This window comes from Perca flavescens, chromosome 15, assembly GCF_004354835.1.
Source record: "Perca flavescens isolate YP-PL-M2 chromosome 15, PFLA_1.0, whole genome shotgun sequence".
Classification (NCBI taxonomy): domain Eukaryota; kingdom Metazoa; phylum Chordata; class Actinopteri; order Perciformes; family Percidae; genus Perca; species Perca flavescens.
The window spans coordinates 23408552-23428546 of NC_041345.1; the positions used below are offsets into that span (position 1 = coordinate 23408552).

General features: G+C 41.0%; 1 protein-coding gene across 3 annotated transcripts; it reads right to left on the reverse strand.

Annotated features, from left to right (window-relative positions):
- Positions 1 to 683: 683 nt before the first annotated feature.
- On the reverse strand, positions 684 to 16869 carry srrm2 (serine/arginine repetitive matrix 2). Of its 3 annotated transcripts, none has more exons than XM_028599284.1 (14): positions 16640 to 16869; positions 15148 to 15399; positions 14286 to 14381; positions 13467 to 13652; positions 10467 to 10550; positions 10319 to 10384; positions 10207 to 10242; positions 8662 to 8778; positions 8315 to 8453; positions 6093 to 8149; positions 4555 to 5250; positions 4325 to 4393; positions 3354 to 3461; positions 684 to 1196 (listed from the first exon to the last, which is right to left on the reverse strand). In XM_028599284.1, the coding sequence occupies exons 2-14, from the start codon at positions 15393 to 15395 to the stop codon at positions 1142 to 1144; spliced, it is 3957 nt and encodes a 1318-aa protein (XP_028455085.1). In that variant the 5' UTR covers positions 15396 to 15399; positions 16640 to 16869; the 3' UTR covers positions 684 to 1141. The 3 variants fall into 3 exon arrangements, with proteins under 3 accessions (XP_028455085.1, XP_028455086.1, XP_028455082.1); XM_028599285.1 differs by having other exon boundaries at positions 3390 to 3461; positions 10319 to 10387; XM_028599281.1 differs by having other exon boundaries at positions 10319 to 10387.
- Positions 16870 to 19995: the final 3126 nt, after the last annotated feature.

Below are 19995 nucleotides of genomic sequence, written 5' to 3' on the forward strand. Positions count from 1 at the left end.
AGGTTTTCACTCTGTTATTACACACAGGTCAGAATTACACACACATGCTCAGAACCTATACATGCACTAATGGAGAGATGTCAGAGTGAGGGAGCTGCCCATGGAAAGGCGCTCTGAGCAACTGGGGGTTCGGTGCCTTGCTCAAGGGCACCTTGGCAGTGCCCAAAAGGTGAACTGGCACCTCTCCAACTACCAGTCCACCACCATACTTTGGTCCAATGGGGACTTGAACCAGCAACCCTCCAGTTCCCAACCCAACTCCCTACAGACTGAGCTACTGCCACCCCCAAATTGTTGTGTTGTATATCTTTTTTGTGCATGTTATAGGTTTACAAAGTGAGAAAGCCCAAAGTCCACCCCAAAGGCACTTACCATCTCCAACAGAAAACACAGTTCACAAACTGCTCCAAACAGCTATATTGTAGTCCAGCCTTTACTTCCGTGACGAACGTGCGTCACTTTGTAACATGCGTTGTGTGCTTGGACAACAATGGAGCTCTATGGCACAGAGGAAGATATATCAGGCTTTGAGACGCACACAATACTTGTTAGTAGATACATTCATTGTTGGTTTGGGTCTTTTCATGGTATTTTTTTTATAAGAAGGACAATATAAAATATCAGCAAACCTATCCTTAAAGTGTGATGTCCAACAATAACCAAATGGACAGATTCCACAGAAATTAAATGTACAATTGCCTTTTATTAACCATTTTCAACAAAGAAATTAACCATGTTTCAGTTTCTGCTCACATTAAATGGAAATTTGAATCTGTTACATAACCAAAAATACAGACAGCTTATATCTACAGGTATAACGCAACAAACAGTACAAGTACAGAGGAACATTGTTAGTTACATTTTACTTAACTGTTTGCGTGTGTGAATGTGTACGTTTCTTATTCAGCTCATAAAAAGAAATGTACAAGCCAGCCTCGGGTCAACGCAGCTTAAAAAACAAACACATTGTTGATAACCGTGTGATGGCTCGAAACCAAAACAAGTCCCCTGACATTAGCAGATGTTTATCTACTGACCACTGGCTGTAAAGTCCATGTTATAGTCCAGTTCAAACCAGCCGGAAGTGAACAGAGAAACAACACAAAAAAAAAAAAGTAGTAAAGCGCCTCAAGGTGTCGGCTCATTTCCTTCGTCTGCTGCTTGAGGAGCGGCTCGGTGACTGCCTGCTGCCACTCCTACCAGAAAGGAAAGAAAATATATCACCATTAATAAAAAGGGTCTGAGTGCAGCAGCATAACTTTCTCACTGGTGGAAAGGATATTTAGTGCTGATAAATAAACAAAACAAAATAATTTTGTATAGCACATTTCAATTACCAGCGTTATCAGCTGAATAGCTTAGCGCAGGGGCTAATGGACCCACGTTTGTATCTGGTAAATGAACCCACTAATAATGCCCGAAATGATACCAAACGTCTACAGTAGTACATATAGGTTATGTACTCATAAAACGATGGATTGGAAAGTTTGTAAGTACACCAGAAGTTTATGAACACTTGCCTGCTGGCTTCTGCTCTCTGCTGTTGTTGCTGCTGCCGGCATTTAACTTTTTTTTTTTTTAAAGTGCTGTAGTATAACTAGCAGGAGACAAGTAATAACTGAGATAAGTTTGGAGACATTACCTTATTTAATCAATAAATTAATCAATATTTTTGTTGTATCTCTTTTCGGTGTAGTAATTTGTAGACGGCCCTAAGCACTCCTCTAACTGCAGGTAGCAGCAGCAGCTGCAGCAACAGAGAGCAGAAGAGAGCAGGCAAGTGTTCATAAACTTCTGGTGTACTTACAAACTTTCCAATCCATCGTTTTATGAGTACATAACCTATTTGTACTAGTGTAGAAGTTTGGTATCATTTCGGGCATTATTAGTGGGGTCATTTACGAGATACAAACGTGGGTCCATTAGCCCCTGAGCTAATAAGCTATTCAGCTGATAACGCTACTCTACGCTAACTATCCCAATGTTAGACCCAGGTGAAAAAAGCTTGGGGGGGTGTTTGGTTCGAGGTCATGGTGCAAAAGACACTAGGGTGAAATTACTCCGAACCATCACTTTTATGAAAGACTCTTGACTGGGTGTGTGCGGTACATGATATCCATAAACTATAGCAAACTAGCCTACAATAAATCTTATGTGATCAAATGCAGGTCACAGTCAACAAGCATCGTTTTGTGATGTTGGAGGCTGTGGCCTCGGTGCACCGGGGCGGGCATTGTGGCCTCGGTGCACCGGGGCAGGCATTGAGGACTATAAACAAGTTGCTGTCAAATTGACATTATGAACCTATTGCTTTACAGAACAAACTTTATTCTCACATGTCACATACACAATACAATGTAGTTTGAAATTACTGCATTTTAACAAGCAACAGTGGGCAGCTATACATACAGCATCCGGAAAGCAACTTGGGTTTCAGTGTCTTACCAGAGGAGCCTGGGCTCGAACCACCAATGGTTCGAGGGGCGACCACTCTACCTCTGAGCCACAAGCCACCCCTTATGCTAACGCTTTATGTTCACCGGATCTGGCTGTGTTGTGACTTTTTTTTCTCCCTTCTCTCTCTCACTAATTAGAAAGACAGTAACAAATCAAATATATGATTACCTTTATATTTTAAGAAAATTGCAGATAAAAAAAAAACAAAAAAAACTCATTTATATGAATTTATAAGTAAAATTAAGAACAATGCATCGTCTCCATGGCCGCGATGCAGACAGATCCATTGGACATTGGCCATGGAGGGTCAAATTGTTGATTGACACTCCTACTCACTCCCGGCATTACTTTAACATCTGATCCCACCATTTGCACACGTAGTTAAAGCTAGAGATGTTCCGATACCAATACCAGTATCCAGTCCGATACAGATACCAGTATCGGCTCCAATACTGCCTAAAACGCTGGTATCGGGAAGTACTGGAGTTTATGCACCGATCCGATACCACGTAATAAAGCCCTAAAGAAAATCTACGTTAAAGTAGTTTATTTATTTTCTTTTTCCGTTATAACTGACTGTCAAACTGGATAATAAAAGAAAGTTTTGTGGCATTCATTGTTTGTATTTGTTCATGTTTCACAAAGAGTTTAACCTGAGCCAGACAGACAACAAAAATAGAAATAATATCACATCCATACAGGGATAGTAGTATAAAATTTTGTTAAAACATAATAAAATATATGACACACTGGTATCGGATCGGTACTCGGTATCGGCCGATACGCAAGTTCAGGTATCGGAATCGGTAAGCAAAAAAATGGTATCTGGCCATCTCTAGTTAAAGCTGTTGGCACACTCTTTAACGCAGTTTGAATGTCATGCATTAGCTACAGACCTGCGGCTAGGCGAGGGTGGCGCTGCTCTCATGTACTTTGGAGGAGAATAACTGAGTGAGCGAGAATCTCTCAGTGAATCAGCCGGCACCCTCCGAGGCATTGCAGGGCTGTGAGGAAAACACAACTGTCAATTAAAGTCTCAAAGTCAAAACACTGCTGTAGAACTCCAATATAGTTTTTGCAATTCACTAAAAACTCAAGTAAAAGTTAGTATTTAAATATTAAACAGGTGGGGATGTGGTCGTTACAGCAAAAATGAATGTCATAAAAACATAATTTAGTTATTGAACAATCAATATTTCTACCCTGTCATGGAAGGATCCTTAAAAAGCTGCAGCTTTGTCCTATTTAAGCTGCCGATTCATGGCCAATCAATACAGCCTGACCCAATGATACCATAGTAAATTGTTACATATGGCATGAGGAAAAAATAAAATAAAACTATGCTTCCATCCAGTCCAGTCATATGTAGTTTGAAGTGTTTAAAAGAAACACGAGAATTCATCTTGGTTGGTGAGTTGAATCCAAAAGATGCTAAACAGATGATCCTTTTCTTCTTTTTTTTTTTTTTTTTTACTCTTCTCACAAAGGATCCATTACATTTTACTACGTAAATTACTATGTAACGAAGACATGGTTTCTAAATTGCCTCAAACATATTTCACTGAGAAGATTATATCGCCCGATTATATCGGAGCATTATTTCATACCCAGGTAATCAGTTCAAGACGATTCTTTTCAATGTTGCACGACTCCGCAGCCATGTAAAAAAAATCAATTTCCATAAGTAAATGTTTCTATAGTAGTGGAAAAACTATGGAGGTTTTGTGCAACTGGCCACAGATATTTTACTCTGATAATAGAAAGTACCCTTTACATATACAGCAGCTCTTAACAAACCAGAAATTAAATTCGGTGAAGTAACCACACCTTATGTGTAACATCAAGTTTTCAGTTCTTCTCTTCTTACCTCTTTTTCTTAGTTTCCTTTTCATTCTCCGATGAAGAGGAAGGAGAGCTTGGAGCTTTGACTGTCTTCCTGATAATACAAAATAAAAAAACAGTAACAAGGATAATTATTAATAACTAGAAAGTAATTCATCATTAATCCACAGAACAATTGTTTTATTATTGCTGCTACCCTGGATTTTGAATGTTTATTGATCTCACACAGCTGAACATTCCATGTCTCCTGCTTACCCTTTTCCTTGATCCACTTCAGAGTCAGAGCTGTCTGATGAGGATGATGAAGACGAGGAAGAAGAAGAGGATGATGAGGATGAGGAAGAGGAGCTGGAGCTGCTGCTCCTCTTGGCTTTCTTGTCTGCACTTGCCTCCTTCCCATTTACAGCGCTCTCACTTCTGACTGTTTGGTTTGAAGGTAGATGGGTCGCCACTGGTGACTGCTTCCTGCTTGGATCTTGAGACACCTGTTTGACTTCTGGGTGGCTGCCCGCAGGGGACCTTCTGGGGGGCACATCCGAGCGCCTGGAGTCTGATTGGGAGACTCTCCTACCTGAGGTTGGGGCATGGGATGAGTCTCTGGAAGGGCCTTGTGAAGAAGAGGAACTTATTTTCTGCTGTCTGTCCTCTCTTCTCTTCTCGTCCTCTAGCTCCGTTCTTTTGCCTCTCTCCGTTAGTGCTTTTGGGTCTTTCATCTCTCGCTGTGGTGAAGGTGAGGATGAAGAGGAAGAAGAGGAGCTGGAGGATGATGAGGAGGAGGAAGACCTGTGGGGTTGGGGGGCATCTTTTGGGGGCAGATGCTCCTTTAGCCGTCCTCTCTCTTGTTCTACCTCCCTTTGCCTGATCCTCTCATGTTCCCTTTGTCTCGCTCTTTCTCGGGAGAGAGAGTGACTGCTCCTCCTTCGCCGCTGTGGAGAGGGAGAACGACGGGACCTGGAAGATGGATTCAGCCATTAAAATTAGCTCCCTTATGGACTCAAAGTAAACAATGTTAATGTGACACCAAGGCATTAATCGATTATCTACAATATTTTAAAAATTATTCTCAGAAATCAATGCTCTAAAACCTTTTTTCTTATGGTTCCAATTAATTTTCACAAACAAAAAATAAACGATTTATCTTATAAAGTGTCTGTCTACCCAAGTACATACAGCATGCATCACTAAATAGTTTTATGTATTACCAAAAAAAAAGGTTTAGCAAGTGCGGAATTGCTTGAACTCAAACAAAAAATGCAGCAAGTTTCCTTAAAGAACACCATTTACACTTTCATTTTCACATTTTATATGGAATTTCAACTGTTGTTCAATCTGTTAGCACTTAAACTTAATTTCTGTTTAAGCAACAGCCCTATTTGCCATTAAAACATAACTTCTACTTATTCTTAGTTACTTCAGTATCTTCTGGTATAAAGCTGCATAAAAAGGTCAGTAAATCTGTGTGACATTTGTGTTGTTTACCGATTTATGTGAATGTCTAAACGTACAGTATGAACAGTTCACACTCCTATGTGTCATTTGGGGCAGCCAACATGTAACCATGATTTTTTACTTTTCATCATATCCTACGCACCTGCCCATCAACACCCAAAAGAAGTGTGCAAAAAAGCTTTCTTACGTTGCACTTTTTTTATTTTTATTTTTTTAAACAAAGCAAACTTCAGGTTCACGTTCACTTCACGTCAAACCCATTCATCCACACTCAGACATGGCACTCTTTAAGAGGTCGCCAGCTGCAAAGACTGAGCATATGTACATGAAGGTTTTCATTTTACCTGCTGGGGGGGCTTCGCCGCCTTGGACTTCTAGACCTGGACTTGCTGCGCCTTCTTGGGCTTCTGGACCTGCTCCTCCTGGCAACCCGCTCGCGTTCTCTGTCCCTCTCTCTATCCCTGTCCCTCTCTCTGTCCCTGTCCCTCTCTCTTTCCCTGTCCCTCTCTCTTTCCCTGTCCCTCTGCCTCTCTCTGTCCCAGTCTGACCAGGCCGGAGGAGGAGAAGCTCTTCTGGATCGGGATGGTGGTTCCTGATACTGCCTTGGTGGAGTGCGACGTGCTGGGGAGGTAGTGGTTTTCTGGGGTGGCGAGCGTGACCTCCTAGCTGAGGGGCTGGACCTTGCAGGCCTCCTGGCTGCGTCCCTCTCCCTCCCTCTCGCCCTTTCCCCGACTTTCGCCTCCACTCTTGTTTTTTCTGCTTCGGTCTCAGAGGGAGAATACCTTTTGCTGCCTCTGCTGGCATCTGCTCTGTTGGATGGGGAAGGAGGTGGACTGGGGCTGTCCATCTGTGTGGGGCTATATCGTTCCTGACCTTTTTTCCGGGATGGGTGAGTCTCTGCAGGAGCTTTGTGGGAAGCTCTTTCCCTTTCACGTTTGTCTCCTCCAACCTCTCTGTCCTTCTGGGCTTGTCGATGCCCGTTGCCCTCAGAAGCAGGGACAGGGCTTTCCTTTCCCCCGTTGGCTAAATACCTTTGAACTGCAGCTCCAATGGCAGATGGTGTACTTTTCGAGGTGCTGCTTTTTTTCATTCCTTCTGAGCCAGCCGTCTTTGCCTTGCCTTCATCTTCAGAAGATGAGGATGAAGAGGAAGATGAAGAGGAGGACGAGGAGCTATCACTGTCGCTATCACTGCCACTACTGCTGCTGCTGCTACTACTACTGCTGCTGCTGCTGCTGCTGCTGCTGCCTCTCTTTTTCTCATCCCGTTTCTCCTTGTCATCACTTTTCTCGCTCGTCAGCGGGCTTCTTGTCTTCTCTTGCCTCTCGTTCATCTCTGGTCTTTCACTCCTGCCTTTCTCCGCAGGTCTCGATCCATCTCGCCTACTTACACTTGAACTGACAGCCTCATCTCTCTTTCTGCCGCCTTCTGGACCTCGCTCTCTGTCTTGTTCCGTCTGCTTGTTCAGATGCCTGTCTTTCTCTTTAATACTCTCCCTTTCTTTTTCTCTTTTCCTCTCATCCTCCTTCTCTCTTTGACGCCCATTTGTGACAGGAGAGCGAGAGGTGGGTAACGGGGAATCGTGGGACGGATGCCCTCCTTCATTTCTCCTGTCATTTTTCTGTTGGGATGGAGACACCTCTCTCTCCTGTCTCTTAGCAGTGTCTCTTCTGTTGTCCCTTTCATTTGGCGCCCTTGAGTGCAGATCTCTTTCATTCCTGCGCTCCCTCTCTCCACTCCTCTCCCTCTTCGGGGGAGGTGAGGGAGATGAGGAGTCATGCCTCTTTTTTTCCTGTTTATTCCTTTCTTTTTCCCGCTCAATGTCTCTGCTCCTTTCCATCCTAGTCTCCTGTTTGGGTGGAGGAGAAGGAGAACGGGATGAGGACGAGTGATGTCTTGTCCTCTGAGGAAGGCTCTCCTTTCCTTTGTCCCTCTTTTCTCTGCTTCTTGAATGCCTCCTTTTCTCTGCGTCTCTGCTTTTTGAAAGGCTGCCTTTCTCCACATCTCTGCTCCTTGACCTCCTCACTTTCTCCACATCTCTGCTTCTGGAGCTCCTTACTTTCTCCCTCTCTTTTTCTCTGCTCCTTGAACGCCTCCCTTTCTCGTTGTCTCTGCTCCTTGAACGCCTTCCTTTCTCCATCTCTCTGCTTCTGGGGCTCCTTTCTCTCTCCCTTTCCTTTTCTGTACTCCTGGAACGCTTCCTTTTCTCCATCTCTCTGCTTCTTGAACGCCTCCCTTTCTCCCTCTCGTTTTCTATGCTCCTGGAACGTCTCCCTTTCTCCCTCTCCCTGCTTTTTTCGGTCTGTGGTGGTGGAGAAGGGGATGAAGAGTCATGTCTCCTCTTGCAGGTCTTCTCCATCTCACTCGGCCGCTCTTTTTCTCTCTCAAAATTTGGCCTCTTCTAGATGAGGAAAGATTTATTGGGGTCATTTGAAATTCTATGTTCACGATAGATACATGATCATATTAATTTGTTTAAATTTAGTTTAAGATACTATGAGCAAAAGAAACCTATCCAATCGAAGGTTTCCAAAGGTTAAGTCCAATGCAACAGCCTCAGCCTTACCCCTTCACCTCCCTGATGCTGTGGAAAGTGGTCCTCGTAGCCACGTCTCCTCCTGTCTGGCGATCTCCCCTTTCTACCTTCATCAGCTTTTCTCGCAATTTGGTCCTGTTGACGTGATCTCAGTGGAGCTGGAGACTGGCTGTTGACAGAAAAAAAAAAGCATTTATTGAAACATCCCTGTCTGGAAGATGATTTTGGTTTAGCCCAATACAGTCCTATAAAGGGTTCAGTATGTTTAAACAAACTACTTTGAAAAAAGTGTCATCAGAAAGTCTTAAAAGGCAAAAGTGTTTATAGCGGTTCCAAAGTGCCAGACAAAATTTGTATCATATCAACTTCTCTCATACCTGTGAGTAGAGCTGGAGGAGACACTCCTGTCTCGCACTGCCTTTTCTTTCAGAGGACTCACACTTTTACTCTTCTTGGTTTTCTTTTTTGACTTCTTCTGCTTCTCATCTGACGAACTTTGAGAGGGTGAGGATGAGAGGAGACAGTAATTTACACGTTATCCCATATATTCAGTGTATTTGTTCTAAATCATACTAAAAAAGGCAGAAGTCTCTGTCTGGGAGTCCAGAAGTCTGTCTCACAAAGTGACCCACGTCCGTAGCAGAGGGTAATAAAACAAAAACTAGGAGTCTCCGTAACCTAAACCAGCATAAACCAACATGGCTAACACACTTATTAACTCCCATAGCAGCGCACGCTGCAGCTTCACTTCTGCCGTGTCTATCTGAAATACACCCCAGACCCAAAAAAATTTGCAAAGTAAGCACTACTTTGGACTGTCTTTGACTTTGAATAAAAAAATGACAAATCCAGAATTTGGACTGTCTCTGACTTTGAATAAACATACGACAATTCCCGAATTTAAGGACGTTTCAGAATCCCACACAACCAAAAGCACAACCAGCTACAGACAACAAGTGGCAGACAGAGCGTGATGCCACTTATATACCAGACATAGTATTACATTGCTGTAAATTGTAGCCTACATTCACCACTTCTAAACAGAGGCAGAATATAATCTTGGAGATTATACCTTCACATTAAAGGAGGAGTTGCATATTAAGTGATTCTTCTGTAATTAATTTTGGGGTATAATTTGGTTTTGAAGAATTCTACAAGCAGTAATACCACAGGCCAAGCAAATGGCCCGTTCCAAACACATTTTCAACGGGCACTTTACTAGTCAAACAAAAGCCAGAGACTATATCGTATTAAGCTGATGTGAGCTGTAATTCACCACTTCTAAGTAGAAGATAACGTAATCTCAGAGCCTGACCAGGCAAAGTCTCTTTTCCTCCAGGCAGCTGCCTCCGTCTCACTCAGACTCACCCTGAGTTCGGTTCCAAAGCTACCTGGACCATCAACGTATAATAATTATACCGGCCTGTACCGCGTTGATAACATTTTCGACTGGAGGACTCAACATGATAGAATGATTTTACCTCAAGGTTCTTTTACGTCGGGCCCCCAGGCAGTTGCCTGCCTTGCTTAATGGTAAAGTCTGCTCTTGGTGTTTTTACAGTAAACTAGAGTGTATTACACTGGGGTTTCTGACCATGAGTAGTTACAACTTTGACATGGCCAAGGTCAAGCAATCGGCCTGTTCCAAACAGACACGGTTTCAACAAGCACTACACTAGTGTTAAAACAAAAGCAGGTTTGGTAATCCTCAATAAATACAATATCCAAGAAACAAATTTAAGTTTTATAATTAAAAAAAAATGTTTTGGAGCTACAGCTTTCAGACCAAGAATAAAAACTCTCAATGTCTTTCTAGTCAAATTTCCTATTTACAGTTTGAACTGTGCCACTTGGGTCAAGAACAAAGCAATAATGCTCTGCTGGTATAAGGGAAGACAGATATGATAAACACAAACGCCTACCTGTCTTCTTCTTCTTCATCGTCGTCTGATGCATCACTGAAACACAAATTTTCCAGTCAATCACGGTCCATGTGAAAAGTTTAAATGAAAAAAGAATTCAGGAATGGAATACCGTTTCTTTTTCTTCTTTTTGGATTTTGTCTTTGCTCGTGGAGGAGATGGGGAGGGACTCTCTGAGCTGCTGACCGAAGACAGAAAATTGTCAGACCTTTTCTTTATTGTCAGGAACTTTTCTGCTCCTATCAAGTTCATTTTCTCACCTGTCTCTGTTCTTGTTTTTCTTTTTCTTCTTACGACTGCGCTTCTTGGGAGGAGAATCTGAATTGTCTGAATCTTCCACCAACCTGAGACAGCAAAGGCAACATATCTCAAGTCAGGAACAGAAATAATGCCAAGTGATGAGGGAACCTATTACATTGTAGTAAGTAGGGATGCACCGAACCCAGATTTTTAGGGTTCTGCCGAATACCGAACCCACTGGTTAAGATTCTGCCAAACCCCGAACCGAACCCTACTCCCATTCTTAACACAGTAAACACATTTATGAAGTAAACAACGTCCACAGCAGTGCATTTTTCATTTTATTTTAACTGTAAAAAATAAAAAAAGAATAGGCAACATTATGCCTGGCACACAAGTGGGAAAAACTATTTTTGACAAGGCCTATGATTACCCTATCTCAAGATCCAACCAATATCCAAAATATTAGCCTTTTAGATTTATAATCCCATAAAGTAGGCTACCCCCACACTCTATTCACATCTTAGGAAAGTACATCGCTATCGCCAGATGAGTGACAATTTTGTTTTGCAAACTTTCGCTAACCAGTGTATGATGAAGGCATGTTGGGTGGGTGGAATTAGAAAGCTACCGTTAGCTAACGAGCAGCAGCCGGCCGTTCAGTCACTCCGCTCCCGCTGTAGGAAGACTCATTTCCAGAGAGAACGCTGACAACCAGACAGTGCCTCTCCCAGGCTAACACAAGTTTTTAGCTGTGACTGTCCTTCCTTTGCCGTACCTGAAGTTGCTGCATTTTGGCTGCTGTCTGGAGATTCCTTCATGCACAACTCGTATTCTTTCGGATGTTTCATACGCAAATGTCTTAACAGCGGCGATGTTGTGTATTGTTTAGGGTCCTTATCACCACCAGACCAATCGGCATTGCAAATTGAACATGTAGCTTGACTTGAATTGCCTTCTTTTGACTGAAAGTACTGCCAAACAACACTTTTTCTGCTCATAAGTTCCATTTTCACTTTCTCACAGCTTACTGCCGTTGCTAAGGTTGCTACTGCATTCCGTCTAGCTCCAACTACGTCATTACATCGACCACGTAACTCTACAAAGAGTAGTGAAGTAACAAGATAGTTCAGTCCAAGATGGCGGAGTGGCGGAGCTGCAGCTCTGTCATGGGTGTGTTTGTTTGCAATGGAACGTTCTATTGAGTTTCGCCTCGTTACTTCTATACTCTGTGGTAAGAGCAGAAACTCAACACAACGTTCGCCTCTTTTTCTCGAGTTTCGCCTCTCGTTACTTCTCTGTGGTACCGTTCGGTTGAAAAAAATTCTAACGTTCAGCAGTACCCGAACTCCGTCAAAAAGCCCAAAGTTCGGCCGAATTCCAAACAGAACTCTGGGTTCGGTGCATCCCTAGTAGTAAGTGACCATTAGGGGTGTGCAAAAAATGTGTATCCCGATTCAAGCTCTACCGATTCATAGAATTCCAAAAATCAATTCATTCATTTATATATATATATATATATATATATATATATATATATATATATATATATATATATATATATATATATGACAATTCTTATTAAATCATAAGTGCATGATTCACACAGACTAGTGCAAACCATAGAGTTGGAAGAGGAGAATACTTACGTAGTCAACTCACGAATTGCTTTTTTCAAGATGCTTTTATTAAAAAAAAAAAAAAATGTCAGTTACATCGCAATTGGATCCACAGGAGTGAGACTACAAAGATGGAGACAGTTGGTGTCATCCAGAGATTTGCCGCCTATTTCAGATGGAATTCTTCTCCCCTTCAAGATATCCATTTTGCAAGGGCACCGTCGCTGCATCCGATCGATTGTGACTGGTTTAAAGAAATGCTAACCAGCCAGAGCCCTCCTCCTTTACCAGAATTATCCGATGCCTTTTTTTTTTTAAGGCATTTTCAGCCTTTATTTGGATAGGACAGCAGAAGACATGAAAGGGGAGAGAGAGGGGGAATGACATGCAGCAAAGGTCACAGGTCGGAGTCAAACCTGGGCCTGCTGCGTCGAGGAGTAAATATCTATATATGGGCGCCCGCTCTACCGACTGAGTTATCCGGGCGCCCGTGAATCTTTTTTTATTTATTTTTTTAAATTGAGAATCGTTTTTGAAAAATCAATATCGAATGGTGCCATTTTCTGAATCGTGCACCCCTAGTGACCATAGTAACTGTGGTTTTAGGATTGACAATGAATGCAACAAGTATTGCAATGTCTTAAAAAGCATATATGTTTATGCTGCATACATTTTACTCCATCAGCTGACATTTGGCAACACTGTGACTTCTTTAGATGATGCTTGTTTTTTAGACTAATGTCTGTATGATCTAAGAATGGATTACATCACTTATAACCAGCATAAAAGGCCCTGCTCACGGCTACATTTTAATGCAAAATACCTTTGAAATATAAGTTAAAGACTAGAGAGTTAACTGTATTGGGTTAGGTAACTCAAGCAGTTTTGAAATCTCTGAAAGCTAATGGAACACTGCTGTTATCTGTGTTAAAAAAAAATTTCATTTTGGTGAATGTGCTGTCACTAACACTAGTTGTTTATTTTTGTCTGACTACATGTTCATTTTTGTTTTCCGCACCTCTAGCTGTGTGCAAAGCTCTTTTTCGCTGCATTTTGTCGAGCTTTTGTTTTAAGATTATTTTTGGGGCATTTTTAGAAGAAATGAAAGGGGAAAGAGAGGAAAAATGCCATGCAGTAAAGGGCCGCAGGTCGGAATTGAACCCCTGGCTGCTGCGGCAAGGACTGAGCCTCTGTACATGGGACGCACACTCAACCAGGTGATCTAACCAGACACCCCAATTTTGTCCCATTTTTAAAGCCTTTTTAGCAAGGCTGGAACATATTGACAAATATTTTTAGCCACAATGTCCAGCTCTGTTACTTTGCTAGATTTCAATGTAAAAGAGACATTAATTTGATATGCACACCAGCTGCACTGTGGGTGTTTTTTGACCTACTCACGTATATTTCTGCTGCTGCTGCCTTTCCTTCTCCAGGCGTTCTTGCTCTTTCTTCTCCTTTTCTCTCTCCTTGCGGTCAGCGTGGAAGGATGACCCGTCCACATAGTCGCTGGTGATGCCAAAAGCAGCACGAAGACGGTCATTCTTCTGCTGGTTGGCTGCAGCCAGAGCATGAGTCTCTGTCGCCCTGAGAGAAAACAAGCCGCTTTGTATTACTGACACTGTGCAATGTGGACTATGTAATGCTCTGGGTACTAAATGTGTGTAGAGTGTATTTGTGGTGGATATCAGGTGGGGTAAAAAATTACCCCAAAAAAAAATCAACGCACAGCTAGCATACGGTAATGTCTTCCATGAGTTCACCTGGAACTCCCAGATATCAAGTCTGTTAAGTTACGTCTGTTCCTCTCGGTTTTTGTTTTTTTTCCCCCACATAGAACCTGGCTGGTTCAAGTCAGCCAGAAAACAACAAAGAGAAACAGACTTACTTGCGGTTTGGGAGTTCCAGGTGAGCTTGGGAAAGTCCTTGCCATAGCCATATACATACATACATACATATATTTTCACAGACGGATCTGAATGTGTTTGTAAGAGAGTCTCACAAACAGAAAGAGGAGGGGCTGATCGAATCAATGCGATGTGCGCAACTCTACGATGAAATAAGATTTTACCAATTTTAAATATAAAAAAGATCAACATGTCGTGGTCAACGTTGATATTATCATGATGATGATCATCATCAAAACGGTATGTCTTTTATGTTGTCTTTTTCAAAATTGGAGCCACATGAATTATTGTTGTCCGTTTTTGTTGTACTTACGTTGGCCTCTCAGTGGTGGCGGGAGGGGGCTCCTGCTTCTCCTGTAGCATCATACGGAAACTGTTCACCTTCTCCTCGATTTCCTCAGCTGAATACCTGACCATCCAAACAGAAGAGTATTAAACACTGTACAGATCAAAAGCAACAATATTGCCCCTATTCTTATTTTTCTCCCACTGCAGCAAGCTACAGTAGGTCCTTGTTATACAGTAGACTACATTTCCTGTACGACCAGTAAATTCATTACCCGTATTCTAATCAATTGATCTAAATGAAAAGAAACCTGTCACGCAGTTGCAAAGAAAAGATAAACACACAAATCTTAAGTAGTGTTAAAACAATTAGTTGATGTAGTAACAACTTGTATTGAAAACTATTTTGAGAACTTATTAACCTTTGAAATAATTTACAAGTCCCAACTGCCCAACTTGGACAGACTATCTCCTTGGTGTGCCAGGGCCTTTAGCGAAACCCTGTGTAGTCCAGAGGCCAAAATACTAGGGCTGTCCTCGACTAAAGAAATTCTTAGTCGACTAACACTTATACAATTTTGTCGACTAATCGATTAGTTGATTTAATTGACAGAGCTGTGCGAGGTGGTTAAGACTAGAAAAGCACAATATAAATGTAGTTAATTAACCATCTGTAAAACTGAGTTTCTCCATAATTAATCCTGCAAAAGTACCACTTTAACTTGTGTTTACCATAAATGTTCTCAGAAGTTTCTTGGAAATAAGTAATTAAGCATGAATAAGGATAAAAAATGACTAATCGACTAAAGAAATCTTAGTTGACTAAGACCAAAACGACCGATTAGTCGACTAAGAGGTGGCAGCCCTACAAAATACAGTATTTGTCTTACCCTTGCTCTTCCATCATGTCCTGCAGCTCAGCACACTTGACCTCCAGCTGCCTCTTCCGTTGGTGCTCCAGGATGTCAGCATTGGGCTGCCTGTTGAGCTGACTCTCCAGTCTCTCCCGGTCCTTGTCATCCCGCTCACCCCCGCGCTCATCCCGCGGCCTTTTGACCCGCAGGCTCGATAGGTTGCGCTGTACATAGCCATTGGTGCCGCTGCCCCGCGGAGTTGTCAGGCCAATCCCATTGTACATGGCTCTGGAATAAAAGATAATTAAATATTGTATTTAAAAAAAAAAAAAAAAAGGCATTATCAGTGTCCATTTCCTATGAAAACTAATCCAATTTGATCCAGCATTTTTCATTGAAGGATACAGTCATAGATACAGATCATTGGCCTGGAAACAGGCATGCGATAGTTTTGTCCCCTCTGCCATAGGATCACTAAACAAAACACAACAATTAACTGTCATGTGCGTAGGTGCTATATGTATACATTTAGGTATATGTGTATAAATGTGGATGTATCTGTTGTCTTTCATGTAGCCATGTTGTGGTGTATAATGTATTTATGCGAGGCTCTGTTCAGACTGTAGCAACACATTTTCTTGGAAAAGGAAACTAAAGAAGCTATCTGGTTGACAGTCTATTAAGGGGAGTAGGGAGTAAGTAGGGAGGTTTTCTGAGGCATTTGGTAATATTTTTCTTACTTGCAGCCATAAGGATCTCCAAGATCTTACTCTTACACAAATCTTTATAATTATATATATATGTGTATGTGCATATCTCAATATCCTTGACATTAAACCTACATGTCGTATTTTAACTTTTGTTTTGTTTAAAAGCTATCAGCACAGGCCTCTGCAGTTTATCACTTTGCCATTTTAACCATTTAAAAATACTGTGGGACTTGTATTCTAAGATGGCTGACATAAATTAACTACTAGTGATCATTCAAGCTAACTGACATGGCCGTATTCTAAGTCCTAACGTACACTATATGAGGTGGCTGACAAAATAGCAGAAACAGTAATTCAGTAACGTTAGCTAATTCATGAAATCGCTAAAAGACAAACAACTAACATTAAAGCAGGCAGCATTCTGCAAGTGTGGCACAGGTTTATCGCAACGTATCACAGGCTTATGAAACATTGAGTGGATGTGTGTGTATCTTGTTGGATCTAAATATACATTCATATCTCGAGAATATATTCACGATAAATAAAATTTTGTCGCGCATTAACACGTGCGCCAGAATAGGCCTGTTGCTACGTCTGAATAGTAAATGTATGATGATGACTAAGACAAACCATCGAATTCCATATTGAAACTCAGTGGATACGGCTAATATGGCTTAAAGTCACTCGTTTAATATTTAGTTTAATAAGCAACGCGGTAAATTTAATGCTACACATTTCTAAAGGCCCACCCACACTTATGCGTAGCGAACAATTCCCATTTAAGCTAACGTTAGCAAGCTAACGTATTTGCTACGTACCAGTGTTTTCTCCCGGAGCGGAAAGAAAACGGTGTCCGAATGAATTTGTCGATAAACAATATCCTGTTGAATAAGACAATCAAACACGCCTTATAATAATTGGGTCTTAGAACTATGAAAAATAAAGAAATGTAGCTGGTTTGCTATCAGCTAGCTGGTCTGATCTCCAACCAAAGGAGGAACAAGATGAAAACCAAATGACGTCATACGCATGGGATGCACGTTTAACCTGCGATGCGTTCAGGGGTTCAGCTCAAAATAGGTTTAATCAAAGTTTGATGAAAAAAATGAATACATTATGCCCTATCTACTGTATATATCAATACATACTGTGCAAAAGTCTTAGGCAGGTGTGGAAAAATGCTGTAAAGTAAGAATGCTTTCAAAAAATATAATAATGATTGTTTATTTTTATCAATTTACAAAATACAAGTTGAGCGACCAAAAAAACATTTAAATCACATCAATATTGGGTGTTCAAACATGCATCAATTCTTATAGGTAGACTTGCAAAAAGTCAGGGAACGTTGAGGATCGTAGACGCAGTGGTCGACCAAGGAAACTTAGTGCAGCAGATGAAAAACACATCAAGCTTATTTCCCTTCGAAATCGGAAGATGTCCAGCAGTGCCATCAGCTCAGAACTGGCAGAAACCAGTGGGACCCAGGTACACCCATCTACTGTCCGGAGAAGTCTGGCCAGAAGTGGTCTTCATGGAAGAGTTGCAGCCAAAAAGCCATACCTCCGACATTGAAACAAGGCCAAGCAACTCAACTATTCACGAAAACATAGGAACTGTTGAGTCCAAATTTGAAAATGTTTGGCTGTAGCATAAGGCAGGTTGTTCGCCAAGGGGGTGTAGAGTTGTACAATAATGAGTGTCTGCAGGCAACAGTGAAGCATGGTGGAGGTTCCTTGCAAGTCTGGGGCTGCATTTCTGCAAATGGAATTGGAGATTTGGTCAGGATTAATGGTGTCCTCAATGCTGAGAAATACAGGCAGATACTTATTCATCATGCAATACCATCAGGGAGGCGTATGATTGGCCCCAAATTTATACTGCAGCAGGACAACGACTCCAAACATACCACCAAGGTCATTAAGAACTATCTTTAGTGTAAATAAGAACAAGACGTCCTGGAAGTGATGGCGTGGCCCCCACAGAGCCCTGGTCTCAGCATCATCGAGTCTGTCTGGGATTACATGAAGAGACAGAAGGATTTGAGGAAGCCTACATCCACAGAAGATCTGTGGTTAGTTCTCCAAGATTTTTGGAACAACCTACCAGCCGAGTTCCTTCAAAAACTTTGTGCAAGTGTTCCTAGAAGAATTGATGCTGTCTTGAAGGCAAAGGGTGGTTACACCAAATATTGATTTGATTTAGATTTCTCTTCTGTTCATTCACTGCATTTTGTTAATTGATGAAAATAAACTATTAACACTTCCATTTTTGAAAGCATTCTTAGTTTACAGCATTTTTTCATAACTGCCTAAAACTTTTGCACAGTACTGTACATATACATACATACATACATACATACATACATACATACATACATACATATATTGGTGGAATTAGTTTTACCATATTATTCTATTCTGAAACTTTATACTTCTACTCCACTATATCACATACTGTAAGCTATTATTGCACTTTTTACTCCACTACATTTTTCTCACAGTTTTAGTTACTTTTCAGATTACAGTTTTTCATCTCCTTCCTGTCCAGTAAAAACCATATATCTCCAAATTTTCAGCAGCAATACATACTGTATATTTCTTAAGTACTTTATTGCAATGTTTCTTTCATCATCTTCCAGACAATTATTTACTTTGTAATGTCTTTAGTGGTTTGAGTATCTGAGTCTGTTAGGATCATATAGCTCCAATTAAATGTCAGAAAAAGCTAAGACTGAATAAGAGATAAGAGAGACTTTATTGTTATCCATCTGTGCAGTACAGTAATAGAGGAAATTGTGTTTCCCTGGTCCCAGTGCAATACAAAAAAACAAAACAAATGAAGGTGCAAACAACAAGATACAAGGTGCAAAAACAAACGTGCACGATGCCAAAAATGAAAACAAGAGTCATACATGTATGTAACTGATTAACAGGTGTGTTACAAAGCTGGATTATCAACCGAGCATAATGGGCAACTTCTGCATTTAACAATAGCAGTGATTCATGGCCGAGTTAGCTGAGTTGGTAGAGCAGGCACACATAGAGGTGTATGCCTCGACGCAGAAGGTCCAGGGTTCGAGTCTGACCTGTGATGGCTTCCTGCATGTCTTCCCCCCTCTGTCTCCCCTTTCATGTCTGACTGTCCTTTGCATTAAAGGCTGAAATGCCCCAAAAAATCTTTAAAAAAAACAACAGCAGTGATTCAAGATCATTGGCATTAGTGAATTTCCAGTTCTCTGTGTGGCAATTACTTTGTAATTGCTTAATTGTACTTTTTTAATGTAATCTTAAGGCCCTTTGTAGAGAGACCAGTGACATATTTCAGTTGATATTATGCTTATTTTTTTAAACAACATGTAATTGTTTACCCATTGATAGTTAGCTGGAAGGCTAGTCCCTTCGATTAGCATGTCATCTGTTCATATGTCAGAGTTGTAGTAGCCTATGATGTAATAATAACATATTTTGATTATAGTTTCTTTGTATTTTATGGTGTAATTTTGTTAGCAGTGCAAAAATACTGGTTGATTTTGGGGAATCAAAATATGTTGGAAAAAATATGTGCCAGGGGCTGAATATGGGCCCACTGCTAATTTCTCTGGACTCAATATTATATTTAAATGTACAGTATATAGATCAATTTAATTCGTTCACATGCTGCCTTCAATCCTCCGGAGTAGGCTACTCCTCCATCTCTTCCTCCCTACATTTTTAAGGCTATAAAAGTGCACAAGCCCTGAGGCTCAAGAAACTTTTTTTGTTTTTTTGTTAAATTGCCATCAAATACATGATACCAAACACTTTTGTTTCACTCACCAAAAGTTGATTGGAACCTGTAAATAAAAAAAGTTGGTGGAGCATCTCAGCATCAGCAGGTTTACAGGGTTTTCAAGGTTCACCTTACGTTGATAAAGACTGCCCCTTTGTGGCAAAGTTGAGAACTGCAATTCAAATTTCCCTTTGAAATATAAAGGAAAGTTCAACTCATATTAACAAAATGGATTTTTTTTATTTCTATGGTTTAAGAATAATACTGACTGTTGAACCACTCAGTGAACAAATTGCCCAGGGTGGGAATAAGCACCAGTTAAGAAAACAGCCAAATGACTTAAAATTTATAAATTTATATAATAAATAAATTTAAACTGTCCATCCATGTTTTAATAATTGTAACA

Excerpts from the sequence above, each read along its gene's own strand:
- srrm2 (XM_028599281.1), bottom strand. The coding sequence starts at position 15,395 with ATGTACAATGGGATTGGCCTGACAACTCCGCGGGGCAGCGGCACCAAT. Across the intron at positions 10,388-10,466 it reads AAAAACAAGAACAGAGACAG|CAGCTCAGAGAGTCCCTCCC; the intron begins GTGAGAAAATGA and ends GTCTTCGGTCAG. Across the intron at positions 8,150-8,314 it reads AGCATCAGGGAGGTGAAGGG|AAGAGGCCAAATTTTGAGAG; the intron begins GTAAGGCTGAGG and ends TTCCTCATCTAG.